The sequence below is a fragment of the Eupeodes corollae genome, chromosome 2 (genome assembly GCF_945859685.1).
Source record: "Eupeodes corollae chromosome 2, idEupCoro1.1, whole genome shotgun sequence".
NCBI lineage: Eukaryota > Metazoa > Arthropoda > Insecta > Diptera > Syrphidae > Eupeodes > Eupeodes corollae.
Genome location: NC_079148.1, coordinates 41532527 through 41550423, shown reverse-complemented (window position 1 = coordinate 41550423; position 17897 = coordinate 41532527). Strand labels below are relative to the sequence as shown.

The window sequence follows — 17897 nt, the reverse complement described above, 5'->3', positions numbered from 1 at the left end:
TCTCAATCTCATAAGCTTGAGCTCAGACTCGTAGCTCATGCCCATGAGGCTGAGTAAGTTCATTTCGCATACCACCCTTTGTCTGCTAAAATCGTTTTTGAGAAAATGTTTTCCTTTAATGAACAAATTTAAAAATTCTTCTAAAATTAGTTTTATAAAGGTGAAACTAAATACTTTTGCCAGTTATAGTAATTTCTAACGAGGTAATTAATGATGCGATGCAACATCTGCCCAAAACCTTAAAAACTTTAAATTTCAGCAACCGATTATGAATAAACCTTAGAATTTAAAAGCCCTTACTCTATTGTAGGATCAAAGCAAACTTACATGTTCTTGAAAATAAGTTATTTTTACATCCAAATAAAGAAACACCCTATACATTCCATTCCCAGATGCCAGAGCATCCCTCCTCATCTTTCCTTTCCTTATCAAATCCATATTTATTTGTGTAATATATTTTCGTGCGTTTAATTGATCTGATTTCATTTTTCACTGATAACTGCGCAGCACCAACAATCATGTTTCCATTAAATGGAGGGAGAGTTACTTACGTATATTAAGATCAAGAAGCTACAATCATCTTTCGTCTTAGTTTGAGATAGAAAGCGCCGGGCTACGGATCGCGATGTGAATCAGTTTTTTTTTTTTTTTAATTTTGAATCCAACCAACCAAAAATATTTTATATAATTTCACAACTAGTAATTAAATTTTCATAAATTTTTCATACAAAACAATAAAATTATTATATTGAAACACACAAAATGGAGGTATACACATCAGATAGCAGCGATACTGATACTCGGGAATTGAAAACAATCGATTATGGTCGTATGAATTTAACCGAGATTACCCTCGAAGATGATCTCAACTCGGAAACAAAGTCCAAATTAAAAAGTCAAAAGGACATCGAAACAATGCTTTTAAATCATAATCGTTTAAAATTTATACCACCTGCTTTAAAAAATTTTGTCAATTTAAAAGTTCTGGATTTGAGTTCAAATACCTTGACCGAATTGCCAGAGGCTGTTAGCTCATTACCGTTAGTGACATTGATTGCAAAAAATAATCTGCTTACAAATAATTCATTGCCCAAGTCGTTGGTTTCGAAAAATTCAACTTTAAAGGAGCTTAATTTGAGCGGGAATTTGTTGACACACTTTCCAGACCAGATATTGGAATTGAGATATTTGAGATATCTCTATGTGGGTGGAAATCAAATATCTAACATTTCAAAGGATATATGGAAGATGCACAGGTATTTTTTTTTTTTTTTCAAATATATGACAAAAACAAATTTGGCTTTTCTTTAAATTGTTGCAAAACCGCTTCACTGTTAGAGCTTTTTTCAGCTTGAATCTTTATTAACTTGAATTATAAAAAAAATCTTTCATTTTTCATCATTTTAAAATAATAAAAGAGATAGGAAATTGATGCTTATGATGCCAGAGAGCGAGATAAAATGATATGACGTCAAAATGCTATCAAAAATGTAAAATGTAGAAGGTCGTTACGGACAATTTGTAAAACATAACCTGAAACAGTATTGATCAACGTTGTAAAATACTTTACTAAAAATCCCACGAGCACCATGTAATTGGTTGTCCTTGTCTGTTTCATAAATAACTTAAGTCAAAAAATTACATTTCATGAAGTCGTTGAAGTTTTAACGTTCTATAATTTTATATCTTTCCTGCTTAGAAGTTAAGAATCATAAAGTGTAGCCAACGGCGTCTTTCACACGAGACTGTTTCGAATCTACGGTAAAAATCCGCACGGTGTTTATCCGTGAGCCATTGATAGTAAACTTATAAAATTAACTAAAGCTTTCACACTGAACGGAGACGTATTTTTTCCGTACGGACGATTTAAGATAGCCGTTTCAACGACTGAAGTGTACGGCGACCGTGCTGTCACCGTCATATCAGTGGCGTACGTGACTACGCAAACGCATTTTCATTCGTCAACCGTCCGTTTTTAGTAGTCACTTGTACTAAAGAAATATATGTATCTAAAATATAACCAAATGTAGACGATTCACGGGGAAAATACGTTATGTGTGAAAACAAAGTCCGTATGGAAAAAAATCGTACGGATTTTAACCGTACGGACGAGACCGTCTCGTGTAAAAGAGGTCAACGTTTTTAAATTGTATGTTCTATGTAAATATGTCCATGATTGAACGAAATGCAATAATTAAAACAACTGTTACATGTTTTGACAGCTATTGGAAAATTGTTCGATTTTTCAATTATGTCAAAATGACAGTTGTGTTTTAAGAAAACTGAATCATTTATTATTAAAGGTATCAGAATTCCAGTTAAGCTCATTCACAGATTTGGAATTCTATTCGATTTTGTTGTATCAATTGAATATTCTAACAGATTAGATAGTTGTGGTTCTAACCTTAGTAACACATGATTCCACGGAAATATTGGGCATCAGTCAAGAGTACGTACCATGCGAAACACTGGGTGACTATCACTAATTCTCTAAATTCTGTTAAAATAATTGACATTGTGCTTAATATCACAATAACCTATGTTCCGCGACATGCAACGCCAAAATTCTATGTTAAACCCTCTGTCCTACAATTCACAATCACTTTTCTCAACAAATATTACATTGTCTTGATATGATTAATATTCTTGAATACGGCAATGTTCATAAGTTAATTTTGACATTTAGGCTTTTTTCAGCAGTTCTCCATTCTTTTATGTATCAATTTCTTAAATCACCATAGTGAAGGTATTTGGAATTTTGTGGTCCACACTTTGAAACCTAATGGTATATTTTAACAAGTCCAAAAATCGAATGTGTGAAGGGCGACTCATCTTCATTATGTGCATATGTAGCTTAATTTATATATTTCCATGAGTCAATTATATTCATTAAATGCAAATTAAGACAAAGGCAACTAATCCAAATTTCATTTCTCATTAATTTAAAATCTGGAACTTGCAAATAAAAAATGAACCAATAATTAATGCTATTCAGCTTACAATTGAATAAAAAACCGAATCAGATGAATTTGAAACAATGAAAATTGGGTTTTTTGACAAACTTTCCTAAAATGTTGATATTTAATCAATACGATTTTTTTGACAGATGGCCGTTTATAAACAAGAAACTATTTTTTTGAACGGACCCATTCATGTGTGGCAACAAGAACTTTTTGTATAATTAATCATTTGCTTGAGGTTGAATGTCAATGTCAGATATGTTTGCTTTCTAATTCGAGATTGTTTAAAATATTAAAATACGTAACTACAAGTATTCTTAAGAGATAACCTCTACACTTTATGTGGTTGGTTTAATAAAAAAGTATTTAATTTTTAATTATTATTAAATATTAGGATGAGTTGAGAAAATTTTCATTTTTCACTAGTATGAAACAGAAAATGATTCATCAATAAAGATTTTTGAACTTAAGGCTTTCAATTCTAATGCTTGTGTTTATTTTAAGCACAAGTAGAAAGAAAAAGTCGGCAGTATTTTTATTTGTTGTCGTTGTAACATTACATTTCTATTCTCGTGATCAATGGAATCTCACACTTATTCCTTGAACCAACGATGATTTTTAAAATGAAAATTAGACAATATTAATTATATATAAAAAGTGTTTTAAACTAATCCTTTTGGCACAGTTAATTTACCATCATTTATTTGTGTTTCTGTAAATTTCTCTGACATTGTAAATATTAATTATCAAACATTTTTTAGTTTGCAGATTCTTTCTCTGGGTGGAAATTTGATCAACGATGTCCCTGATACTGTTGGCTGCCTGGGCCAACTTCAAGCCCTGGTTCTTTGTGATAATCTAATTGAAAGTCTTCCTACAAGTATTGCTCGTTTAAAAAATCTCAAATCTTTATTATTGCATAAGAATCGTCTTCGACATTTGCCAAAAGATATTGTGGCCCTTAAAAATTTGACAGAGGTATTTTGAGAACTCATATAAGAATATGAATATTTGAATTAACGTCTTTTTTTTAATTGTTTAGCTTAGTCTTCGTGATAACCCATTGGTGGTGAGATTTGTTCAAGAAATGGCCATTAATCCGCCATCTTTAATGGAATTATCTGCTAGAGCTGTCAAAGCAACTGCAACTAAATATGGACCAGAAGACTTACCACATACTGTTTTGGAGTATCTAAATAGTGCTAATTGCTGTGTGAATCCAAATTGCAAAGGCGTTTTCTTCGATAATCGGGTGGAACATATTAAATTTGTTGATTTTTGTGGAAAGTATCGAGTACCTTTATTGCAGTATCTATGTTCTTCAAAGTGTATACAGCCTGAAACAGAACAAAGATCAGAAGCTGGTGCAAGCGGATATTTGATGAGAAAAGTGCTTCTTGGGTAGATTTAAGAGAGAATTGTTATGTATTGGAGTGAATTTAAGAATTGTGATTGATTGATTTATTAAAGTGATTTGTGTACCTTTGAGATTAGCATTATGAAATTTAAATTGAAGCAAGAAATGAAAAACAAAATTTAGTGTGAGTAATAGTCGATAGATACTAAGGTAAGAGATTTTAATGTCACTTACTTGATAGAATTATCCAAGGTATGAAAAAGTGAATATTAGTCACTAATTTTTGGATCACCACAAAGGTCTTTTTTCAAGATAGTCATCTTTTGTCATTTCTTAAGTTCAAGATTTTGTCAGTTTATATTTGTAAGATATTTTTTTTATTTTATCAAAATCTTAAAGCTAGACAAAAATTCCTAAGAAACTAGCGTAACGATGCGGGTGCTCTAAGTTAATCCATTATCTTATAACTACTGTTTTTCGGCCGAAGAACAATTTTCATGCTAAATAATGAGAACTTATTCTAAAACTAAGAAAATTAACAAAAAAAACAAACTTGGTAACAGAGATTTCCATATTTCCTGAAATATAAACAAAATTTTGTTTACAAATAAATCGCTTTTGCTGTCAGAAATCTGAAAACAATTTTTTTTTCTCAAGAATTCCCTATCCCGTGATTCAAAAAGGATGAAAAAAAATGCGAAGCTATTTTGGGTGAAAGATGAGAATGAATAGAGAATTATGCTTATATTTCATTCTCCTGTTGTGTCAATCAGTTTGAAAAAATTCTCAAAAATCTCAGAAATATAAACTGGCTAGTTGCTACGATTTTTTTCCAATATGACGTTACATCATGTCTTTACTAAGATGGTTTTTGGAGTATAAAACAATTACGTTTTGTAACTCCACAGATTTCACAGCATATTTTAAGACAAACATTATTTACCTTGTACGTTCTTATTTTCATTATATTATTCATTTTGCGATTGAAATGTAAAAATCTTGACGCAAGTAGCTTGACAGATCAACCATTTATTACATTGTTCAGGTTTCAATGACATATGGAATTTGAATGTAAAGCAGTATTCATATGAGCGCGACCAACGAACGACGAATGAATCACAAAATGTGAGTTTATATACGTTTGAAGACATATTTCGACACAAATTCTTAACAAAACTGTTGAAAGGTTCACTTTAACCATTCTACATCCAGCATAAGATTCCATCACCTGAAACATAGTGTTACACTGAACTGAGAAAGGCTGTGGAATCATTAGCAAAAACAACTATACAGTAGCAGTAGCCACTAGAAGTACTTGTCAGCTTTACGAACTCAAATTAAGTGAATAATCTCTGGCAAATTTAAGCACACGATCTGAGAGTTATGAAGTATGGCACAAAAGACTTGGACATCTTAACAATGATGGAATGTAAAACTATCAGTATAAAGTTTGACTCCTTAAGACCACCGAAAGAAGTATGTCAAGTCGGCCCTGTAACCCCTACGTCTCATGATGATAAACGGTATGTACTTACTTTCATAGACGACTATACTCAATTTACTGCCAGTTATATCTTAGAAACGAAATCAGAAGTGTTACATTATTTCAAGTGCTTTGAAGCAATGGCAACAGTCCATTTTAATCTCAAATTGAGTAGATTCCGATTTGACAACGGAAGAGAATACATCTCCAATGAAATGAAAGACTTCTGTGAGAGCAAAGGAATTCAGTTCAAGTTCACTATTAGATATACTTCAGAACAGAACGGAGTAGCGGAAAGAATGAATCGCACTATTCTTGACAAAGCGAGGTGTTTGTTGCTTAATTGTCAACTCGGTAAGACATTCTGGCCCGAAGCAGTTCAAACAGCAGTTTACCTGTGTAATAGAAGTCCAACAGCTGGTTTGAATGGTGAAGTTCCAGCTTCACTTTGGTTTGGTGAAAAACCAAACATTGGAAAACTCAAAGTGTTTGGATGTATAGCATACCTGAGAGTCCCTAAGCAACTAATCGAAGGAAAGTTCGACTCGAGGTCACTTAAGTGCTATTTCATCGGCTATTGTCCAAATGGAAACCAAATCACCTGACCACGATGAGGAAGAGCAACTTGAAAATGATGAACTTTACGCGACACCTCAGAGATCTGAAAACATAGAAGAAACACCTAGACGAACCTCACGAAACCATGTCAAGCCACGTTACCTTGAAGACTATGCTGTTATAGCCATAGAGGAAATATATTACGCGATGCTCACCACTAGACCATATTTGAGTTTTGCTGTTAATTTCTTCAGCCAATTCCAACATGGCCAAACGGAAGCGCGATGGAGAGGGCTTAAGCGAATCCTGCACTACATCAAATCAACCTTGACCACAACTTTATGCTACAAGAAGGGCATGACTGAACATTTATCTTGCTACGTGGATGCTGACATTTGAAGTGAGGATGACCGTAAATCCACATCTGGTTTCTTGATAAAAGTCTTTGGCAATACAAGGAGACAAACCGCAGTTGCCTTATCATCAACAGAAGCCGAATATATCGCCTTGGCTAATGCAGCAGCTGATGTTATTTGGCTGAATAATCTTCTGACCGATTTTTGTATAACCAGTGAAAATCCTCCAATAATCTTAGAGGACAATCAATCATGCATACACCTACTTTCAAGATGGAAGCACAAGCGTCTAAAGCACGTTGATGTTAAATATAATTTTGTCCGAGACCTGTTCGAGAAAAGACTAATTACTGTTCAGTACGTGAGCACCAAAGAACAATAAGTCGCAGACAGTTTAACAAAACCGCTTCCGAGACCATAATTTGAAAAACTTCGTTCAGGACTTGGACTCACACAAGATGTCGATGCTGTAAGAATGTAAAATTGAGGAGGAGTGTTGAAAGCAAAAACACTCTAGTAAAGATATAAATCCTTCGTACGTATCACCCTCCAAAACCCATTTGTTTACATTGTTGTATTTGTAATGTGAACGAATTCAACGAGAAAAAATTGACGTGTTTTCACGCATCATAGACACACTTCCTGAGGTTTTTGGGGAAATTTAATAAATAAGAGGAGAAATTACACGCACACTATGAAAAAGTTTATGAGGTTGATTTCCGGTTTAGCTTGTAGGCAAACCAAAATGTCTACCGGGGATTTATATCTTTATATAGAGTGTTTTTGGTTGAAAGGTTCACTTTAACCATTCTACATCCAGCATAAGATTCCATCACCTGAAACATAGTGTTACACTGAACACATTCATCGAACATGACGTTTCTTCATCATACATGAATACATTTTTCCTTCATTCCTTTTTTTAACCTCTCGTCTCGTCACTTCGTCAGAGCAATCAACCATTTTATGTTACTTGTTTTTCAACTAAATATATGTTCGTATATTTAATAAAAGTTATAAAGTTTAATCTTCGTTTTCTTTTATTCTTTCACGGTCCTCAACAAAAACGATACCAATATATTATGTAGTTTCTATTTGATTTAAGATGCATACTTTTACTTTTATTGAAAATATCATACATTAATAAATTTAAGAAAACAAATTTATTCGTCGCGAAAAAAAATGTGCTTCATACGAACTGTCAAACTTTATTCCCGTTCCACATTATCCACACTCGCAACGAATAAAATAATCGCGCGTACTTAACCTAAAAAATCATTCTTGTTTTGGTTTCGGTGGTGAATGGTGTTCGGCTGTGGCTCCTTAAAAAAATATGTATAAAAAGGTAAAGAAAATGGATGCACATGAAATATTTTCCTGGTTTTGTTTATTAACAAGGACACCAATAACTTTTTTTTTAAACAAATATAGCTTCAACCGCATTTTCTCAATCGTTTGTTTTCAAAACAAAACATACAAAAAATCAATTGTCAAAGTCAAACTTCATTCGCAACGAATTAAAAACTCTCATGTGAAAGAAATGTCAAAATCAACGAATATTCGTTCATTCGTTGGTCGTGCTCATGTGAAAAGTGCTTTAGACTAGTTTGTAGTATCTTCTTGGCCAGAAACTGTTTTCCAATCAAGCCAACTTTATGGGAAAGTTGACTGGAAAGTTAGTCAACAAAAATCTTCCTTTCTAGTTTCTATCAAGTCATATTTTTCCTTTCAGATGAAAGCTAAGCTTCAGACCTCTTTTATTTTTATTTTTACAGCACAATTGCACATAAATTAAAGTGCAAAAATGTTCCTTGCCATTTTATAAAACAAAGTTCACTTATTCGTTACAATACAAATACAATGTATTTTGAACTTGTATCTTGTACGAGTTTTTTTGTTGATGCTTCCGTTGTTTGTACTTCTGAATGATAAACTGAATAAAAAAGATAGTGCATAAAGTTACAAGTTTAATTTTCATAAATATTTTCAATTTTGAAATATTTTACATACATACAAAATAGAAATGTGCTACCGGCGTGTTTGCTTCTGATTTGATTCTAATGTGTCAACGCAGAATTTGTCAATCTGTAGTACTAAACGAACATATCCGTATCCGTACTTTTGGCCTTACATCAAATTCACAAACGTCAAAACAACTGCGATTTGCATTCGATAAGTTATAAGATAAAATAAGAAATTCTTCAATTTAATTAATATTATGAGCGATATTATTGTTAAATCTGAAAAGGACGATGATATAGATGTCAGCAAAACTCTATCCGATTTAACTGAACTTTTACAAGAGGTAAAAAAAGAAGAACAGAAGACTTTGTCCGACGTAGAGGAGGACACACCAGAAGAAAACAACAAAACCCCGGACGAAACATTACCGGAAAGTTTCTTTGACGATTTGTATAGAGATGAACTGGAAGCAGCTAGAGACGATGAAACCACGGATGCAGATATTCAAAAGCTCCAAGAAATTATTGCCAAAAAGAAGAGAATACTTAATGGAGATGTTGAAATTCCCGAAGTTAGCGTGCGCCGAAAATCTCGAAGCCAGAGTCCAGAGCGGCACAAAAGAAAAGAACACGCACAAAATGACGAGAATCAACCAAATGAAAGTCAATCAAAACGACCAAGGACAACAACCGACTTACCCCAAGATCGAAATGAATCAACAACATCCGATAGTCGACCTAATGATGACACCAGTACTCCACAACACCCATCCGCGGCAAATGATTGTGAGCCATCATCGGTTGAACAAACTACTTCCACTGACCCAGAGTTAGAACTAGAGAATCTTCTCAAAACAGAAGATTATAACTCGGACAATGAAGAACCACCCGGAATATCATTTAACAGCAACATGCAGTCAATGTACACATTCCCCCCAAATGCGATGCCAATGGTACCGTCAATGTACAATCCAGCAGCAAACCAAATGATGCCAAATATGACTACCGGAGGTTATCCCATGATGTATAATATGGGATTTCCACCTGGATTCTATCCACCAAACATGATGAACATGCCAATGATGGGCTATGGCCTTCCACCAATGAACGCTCCACAATTAAAGGATGAGACAGAAGTTCAATGTCTTCCAGTAGTTAGTAGTACTTCGGGCTTACCCAAGATTCCATTTAAAAAAATCAAATGTAAGTTGAGATAGGAGTTGTTAATTTCATTTAATCAAAAAAATAAATATTTGTTTTTTGTATGTTATTTTAGTAGAAAAGGAAAAGGACACAACTCTGACACCACCGGCTGAGGATCCTAAAAAAAAAGGTAACTTAAATATAAAACTTAAATTGTCAACCCAATTCCTAATTTTATAACAAAGCTTCGGCAGACTTTTGTTGTTTTTATGAGGACAAAGATTGAAGCTTGTTACCGTATAGATAGCATGAAAATGTATATCGAAAAACGTCTGTATCAGCAAATTCTTTGACCCAATTTATAAAGAAATAAGGTCAGATGATTCCTCCATGCCATAAGCCGCAACAAACATTCAAACTTGTGGTTTGTATTCGCTCCACTAAAATGAATTCCTCCAATAAAATGATTTATTGATCAATATCCAACTTACTTATTTAAGGCAGCGCTGCAGTCCGGGACCTTAACCAACATGCGTCTTCAGATAGCCCTATCTGGCTGTCTCTAGTTTCGCGCGCTAAGTTGGTTAAGGTCCTCTCTTACCTCCGTGTGCTACCTGAGTTGTGGTCTTCATCTATTATGCAGTCGCTCGGGATTGTTTCAAAGAACTTCTGGGCTGGATCGTTGATGTCCATTCGTTCTACATGACCCAGCCATCTAAGTCGTTGGACTTTTATTCTTTTGACTAGACCAGTGTCGGTTTACGGGCTGTATGATTCGTCGTTGTATCTTTCTCTTCACTCTATGCAGACGGGATCAAAAATTACCCGAAAAATGTTTCTCTCGGAGCAACCTAAGAAGTTCCCATCTTGCCTTGACAAGGTCCAGGCTCAGTGCGACTTAAGTTGCTCGAGACAGTACTTTACTACTCAATTGCCTTCTGAGTCTAAAAAAGCTGTGATTTGCTTGCCGTTTAATTTCAGTGCTGGTGTCGTTGTCTGAATTTGAAACGGTACCTAGACAAAGACCTTAACTGCTTCAATCGTGACGTTTTGTGAAAGACCTTGTCGTTCAATGTCCTTTCGGGATGAAAATATATACTTGGTTTTTACCTAAATCACCACTAAACCCATTTTCTCCGCTCCCATCGCAATTCTCAAAACACTACTGACATCTCACTCTGATCTTCCAATTATGTCAATATCATCGGTATATCTGAGTAATTGAACAAACCTTTGAAAAATTATGTCTCTAGTGTTGACGGGTAAGTTTTGCACAATTCTTTCCAGAACGATTTTGGAAAAGTCGCATGACAGAGCATCTCCTTGTCTATGACCTTTTATTAACATCAAATGCATCGGTGATATCTTTTCCGACCTTAATAGAGCATTTGTGTGTATCGATTTGAAGTTCCTGGGTTTTTTTTCTAAGATCATCACATTACGGCAAATGAGAATATTTGGACAATGGTGGACTTTACTTGTCTGAAGCCATATTAATGGATAAACGGTTTCAGAGTCAGACGCTCACCTAATACGGCAGAAACGTACTGATTTTGTCTGTAGTTGGAGCAGTTCAGATGGTCTTCTTTCTTCAGGATTGGGTAAACTATTCTGTGATTGCATTCACCGGGCATGATTTCTTCCGGTATGTTGCAGATGAGTTGGTGTATACTCCTTACCAAGTCATCATCAGCTGCTTTGAAACCGTCAGCTTTTTTGGACACCAGCTTCAATATAGCTGTTTTCACTTTGTTGCGGTCGGGTAGGCAGAATTTTTGTTCTGCGTCACCTAGATAGTACAGACTCTGGTTCTGTTCTGTTCCCCTGATTGTCTGACTTGACTTATTTTGTAAAATTATTTTTTCTTTCTTATTCCCAAAATTGTTCTTGTTTTTTTTCCAGTTATTGCTGCTTGCACAAGATTATTGGAAACAATGAACATTTCCCAATCAACAGGAAAGTTTGTTTACACCTCGACAGTTACCAAAAACAATAATATGCCATTCTCCAACTCGGTCCTACAGAAAATAACAAATGTAAGTTACAATTTTCAATCCATCGGTCCGAAACAAAATCTCCAAGACTGGGGATTGAAGGGAATACCCAATGGAAATGCTGAAATCGCAAAGAAAATTTCCATGAGTGCCGACAAGTATTTTAGTAAAATCTCAGAAAATGCCAACACAATTGCCCGAAAGTTAATCAAACAAGAAGTTACTAAGGATGAGCAAAACCGACTGGCACAAGAAGAAATGGAAGTTGAAGAGACAACACTTTCGTCATATTTTAAAAACTCTATGACTCAAACTGAAGCTATAGTTTGTCGAGAATGTGTTGCTAGAAAGCGTATAGTAGGGCATGACATAGCAGTTCAGGCTTGCGTTTTTACCGGTAGCATTGGCAGCCAAACAGATCCCGAGGTGCGATTCAACGAACAATTAACCAAGGGATTGAGTGATAATCAATTGAAGGCTATGTATGAGTTTTCGTTGTTAATTCGAGAGCCTCCAAAGAATACGTCGGTAGAGCTTGTGAGATTGCGAGAGCAACTTATGAACATGTACAATTTGTCGCAAAGGCAACATAAGGGGTATGTGCCATTTATAGATGCTTCCATTTCCCATCTGGGTATGGGTCATAGTTCAGCAAGAGACCCGCGCATGGACAATCATCCTACCTCCGATCCAAGAAGATTCGCACAAGCCGATGCTCAAAATCAAACTGTACATCAGCCTCCTCCAATACAAACACCGCAACAATTCATTCCAAACTATTCTCAACATGCGATGCAGACAGTAAATCAACAAGTTCTGCCTGGTCAGTACCCCGGGCGAATGAGGAATAATGATTATGAGCATTTACAAGCTAGACCCCAAGAGCGTGCAATGCAGATGCCAAATCAACCGAGGAATATAGGTCATCCAAATCATGCTGGACAATATCCTGTTCATGCGATGCCTGAGATTCAAGATAATGAATTCGCACAGCAAGATTCGCAGATTAAACGATACGGCCGTGGCGGGCTGCGCCGGTGAGAAAATCGTTGTTCTTTAATTTGAGTCCAAAGTATTTTGAAGCTTTGCTGCTAAGAAAAAATAGTACTATGGTTAACTTTAGGTTAAGTGTTTTTTCTTTTTATAAGTTTGAACTTTCATTTAATGTCTACACAAGCAATCGAAATATAATTTGTGATGGGCTGGGTCGAAATTCTATAATTTTACTTTTTAACGAATTTCGCCGAAACGAGAGCTCGCAGAACCCTTTGGTTTGCAGTTGGGGGCAGAGAATTAAAATACCTTTCTTTTAATGTGTATTTTGATTGGTGGGAAATAGTTTTGAAAATACGACTTTTTTTCGGCAAGGGGTTAGCCTACGATTTTCTCGAAAAATTAAAAAAAATCATCTTTAGGATTAATGCATCAGTTCAAAGGTGGTCGATGGTCTGTATTATGGTGAAACCCGCATCTTGTTTGGAGGCTTGGTGGAGGAAATAGAGCAATTGAAAGATAATTTGTTAAGGGCATAGTCGAAATTCTGTAATTTTTTTTTTTATAATAAGCGCACACTCAAAGGGATAATACTACTCTTATTATGTTGACACAGTGTGAGCACTAGGAAAGGGAGAGAGGTTTTGAATTCCTGAATATTGCAATGGCTGGGAAAGACGTAGTGTGGCAAGGCATTCCACATTCGCATAGTACGGCTAAAAAACGAATCTCTTTACTGACAGCACGACCGAAATTGGGCTCGAGGGTATATTGATGAGCATTCGGAGAATCGCGAGTATTACGGTTGAACTGTTTAAGGGAGGAATGCAACTGGCTATTTCTCTAGAGCATAAACCATCAAAATAACGGTAAAAGAGGGTGAGACAAGAAACATTTCGACGATGTTCAAGTGACGTAAATGATCTTATGATGGTAATATCACCAATCAATCTAAATGCTCTACGTTCAATACTATCCAAGAGGTTTAAGTAAGTTGCAGGAGCACCAGCCTAGATATGGGAGTTAGACCCAAGTTTTAGACGTATATAAGTCTTGTAAATAACAGCCAGATCAGAGGGGAAGACAAATTTCTTGTATCGCCTTAGAAAACCCAAACATCTTAAGACCGAATTGGGTTTTCGAAGCATTAAATTGCACGCGGTTTCTTATTCCCCATTGTACATTATAAATACAATGCTGTTTAGGTCGGAATTTAATGAGCTTGTCATATTTTGTCGTTTCAGTTCCACATCCGAAGAAGAGGGGTGTGAATCTGAAAGCGAATATGAAAAGCTAGGAGTACTTTCGTCAGCGAAACAATGTATTGGATTAGATGTTGCAGACAAGAGATCATTAATAAAAATGAGAAAGAGTGTTGGAGATAAAACAGAGCCCTATGGCACACCAACATTTATTTTGTGGTTTTCAGACTTGAATCCATCCAATACAACTTGTATTGAACGATTCGAAAGGTAATAACTAATCCAATGAAAGAGGGATTCATGAAAACCGAAAGAGATCCTGATGCTAAACCCTATCAAATGCTTTGGAAATATCAAGTGCAATAATCTTACTTTCTCCAAGACTATGTAAAGATTTGCTCCACTGTTCGGTGAGATCACCAGTGGGCCTGTTGCTACGAAAGCCGTATTGTCGGTCATTAAGCAGTTTTCGATCTTCGAGATATTTCTTGAGCTGATAATTAATCAGCGTTTCCATGACCTTGAAAAGAAGAGGCGTAAGTGCAATCGGTCGGTAGTTAGAGGGTGAGGAAGATTCGCCTTTTTTAGGAATAGGCTAGACAAATGCGTTTTTCCATCCTTTTGGAACGAGACCTGAGGAGTAGGACAGATGAAAAAGCTTACGCAGTGGTTTTGCCAGCGATGAAGAACACCTCTTCAGAACAATAGCGGGGATACCATCCGGACCAGCAGATTTGTGTATGTTAAGATCTTTTAGGACTCTCGCTACAGTACGAGTGCGAAAAAAGATTTGCCCCATAGAATCATTAACTCGCTCAAGCACAGGCGAAGTCATAACACTCACTGGCAGAGTTGAATTGGCGGCGAACTGCCTAGCAAAGAGATTTGCTTTCTCTAAAGAGCTAACAAATGGAGTGTCATTCACAACGAGCGTAGGAACCGAGGAAGAGGAAGAATTCCTCATATTTTTTTACAAATTACCAAACATTTTTAGTGCCTTTAGGAGTATTTTGCCGTAGTTTTTGAGCATGTACAAATTTGGTCCGTCGAATATGGGCGTTGCAGGCCTTCCTGGCTTGCTTGAACTTATTCCGGTTTTCCTCAATTGGATTGGCTTTAAAACAACGGAAACTTACCTTCTTGGCCCTATAAGCAACCTCTTTGAAGCTCGCATAAAACCATGCGTTTTCCTTACTTCTGATGCTTTTAACCCTATAGGTACGGGATAAAAGTTCTCATTCCCAGGAGAATCAAACTTGTGATCATATCAGCGCTGGCGTCAACGTCACTATCAAGGAAGCATAGTGACCAGTTAAAGATCCTAAAAAAATAATTGAGACCGTCCCAGTTGGCTTTCTCGTATTGCCAAACGGTTCTCTTAGGAGCCCTTTTTTACACGACAAATTTGCTGATATGGCACAATGGTCAGATGTGCCTAGAGGAGATAGAACACTAATAGTGTACTTACCAGGGTCAGAGGTAAGACACAAGTCAAGAGTGGGCTCGTTGACCAACTTAGTTAGGTGGTTTAACTTAGCGAAGATCTAATCACGCACTCCTTCTTGTGTTGTCTGGCCCGAAAGTTGAAGCCATGAAGAATTGTGTACATCGAAATCGCCCGTAACAACGATTTCAGTGTGAGAATAGGACGAAACAATTCTTTGCATGGAATCAGACAAAGCATCAAATTCACGAGAAGTTGACACTCTGTCTAGATTGAAGCTTCGATAAAGGAAGCAATAGTGAATGATTTGCTTATTCACGGAAAATTTAAACCACATAAAATTGAAAAAAGAATTAGTGCAGAGACCATATTGTGGAAAATTTTACTTTTTGACGAATTTCTCCGGAACGAGACCCCGCAGAACCTTTTGGTTTGCAGTTGGGGGTGGAGATTTAAAATACCTTTCTTTTAATGTGTATTTTGATTGGGTGGGAAATAGTTTTGAAAATACGACTTTTTCTCGGCAAGGGGTTAGCCCACGATTTTCTCAAAAAATTAAAAAAAAAATTATCTTTGAGATTTATGCATCAGTTGAAAGGTGGGTCGAAGGTCTGTATTATGGTGAAAACCGCATCTTATTTGAAGGCTTGGTTGAGGAAATAGAGCAATTGAAAGATAATTTGTTTTGGGCTTGGTCGAAATTCTGTAATTTTACTTTTGACAAATTTCTCCGAATCGAGAGCTCGCAGAATCTTTTGGTTTGCAGGGCCCAGGTTCTGTAATACTGCTGGAACATAATGGTGACGGAGCCGGAGTCGTAACGGGAATACTTTTCAAAATATTAAAAGTATGCAGCTGTCACTGCTTGTCGTACGTTGCGTCCCAGCAGTAAACGTAACGAAACCGATCCTTCGTTTTACAAAAACGATATAAATTACGTGCATTTTGTTCGCATTTCATATATAGTAAAGTGAGAAATTCCCAACAAAACGAACCGCAGTGGCCAGATTTTTGTATTTAGAAATTGGTACAACAATTTGTAAAAAACATGAGGAATTCTTCCTCTTCCTCGGTTCCTACGCTTGTTGTCAATGACACTCCTTTAGTTAGCTCTATTGATAAAGCCAACTTATTCGCAAGCCAAAGCACTGCGTAAGCTTTTCCATCTATCCTATTCTTCTGGGCTCGTTCCGAGTAGTTGGAAAACTGCATTTGTTCAGCCAATTCCAAAAAAAGGCGAATCTTCTTCTCCCACAAATTACCGACCGATAGCACTAACGTCCCTTCTTTCTAAGGTCATGGAAACGCTGATTAATTATCAGCTTAAGAAATATCTTGAGGAACGGAAGCTTCTTAATGACCGGCAATACGTCTTTCGTAGCAATAGGTCCACTGGTGATCTCATGGTTCATCTCACCGAACAGTAAAACAGATCTTTACATCGTTTTGGAGAAAGTAAGATTATTGCACTTGATATTTCAAAGGCATTTGATAAAGTTTGTCATCTTGCTCTCTTATCGAAAATGCGTGCTTTCGGTATCGACGAATCTCTTCTTCGTTGGATTAGAAATTTTCTTTCGAACCGTTCAATACAAGTTGTTTTGGACGGATTCAAGTCTGAAACTCATAAAATAAACGCTGGTGTGCCCCAGGGCTCCGTTTTGTCTCCGACCCTCTTCCTCATTTTTATAAATGATCTCCTGTCTGCTACTTCTAATCCAATACATTGTTTCGCTGACGATAGCACTCTTAGCTTTTCATATTCGTTTCCAGACTCACAACCCTCCTCTTCGGATGTGGAACTGCAACGGCAAAATATGATTAGCTCATTAAATTCCGACTTACACAGCATTGTACAATGGGGAATAAAAAATCGTGTGGAATTTAATGCTTCGAAAACGCAATGCTGTCTTGCATCGTTAAAGCGAGATAAACCGTCTTTGCCACTATCTATGAGTGGCACTTGCATCAACGAAACAGAAAATCTTGACATCCTCGGAATGTGCATCAGCAACCACCTATTGTGGAGCGATCACATACGCGATGTTGCCAAAAATGCCGCAAGATGTCTAGGTTTTTTGAGACGTTGCAAGAAATTTTTTTCTCCGTCTGATCTGGCTACAATCTACAAAACCTATATACGTCCGAAACTTGAATATAACTCTCATCACTGGGCTGGTGCTCCAGTAACTTATTTAAGCCTCTTGGACAGTATTCAAAAAAGAGCTTTTAAAATGATTGGTGACATTAACATCATCAACTCGTTTACATCACTCGAACATCGACGCAAGGTTTCTTGCCTCACCCTTTTTTACCGTTATTTTAACGGACTAGGCTCTAGTGAAATAGCCAGTTGCGTTCCTCCCCTTAAACAATTTAACCGTAATACCCGCGCTTCTAGGAATGCCCATCAGTTTACCCTTGAGCCCAACTTCGGACGTACTAT

General features: G+C 36.3%; 2 protein-coding genes across 2 annotated transcripts; both read left to right on the top strand.

The window, feature by feature from the left end:
* The first annotated feature begins 579 nt into the window (after positions 1–579).
* Positions 580–4448, top strand: LOC129947534 (leucine-rich repeat-containing protein 58). The gene is made up of 3 exons (XM_056058127.1): positions 580–1256; positions 3722–3938; positions 4003–4448. The coding sequence occupies exons 1-3, from the start codon at positions 763–765 to the stop codon at positions 4363–4365; spliced, it is 1074 nt and encodes a 357-aa protein (XP_055914102.1). The 5' UTR covers positions 580–762; the 3' UTR covers positions 4366–4448.
* A 4421-nt stretch (positions 4449–8869) lies between these two features.
* LOC129947757 (uncharacterized) lies at positions 8870–12971 on the top strand. Its single transcript, XM_056058435.1, has 3 exons — positions 8870–9878; positions 9952–10008; positions 11721–12971. Exons 1-3 carry the CDS (start codon positions 8933–8935, stop codon positions 12851–12853), a joined length of 2136 nt encoding a protein of 711 aa, XP_055914410.1. The 5' UTR covers positions 8870–8932; the 3' UTR covers positions 12854–12971.
* The last annotated feature ends 4926 nt before the right edge of the window (positions 12972–17897 follow it).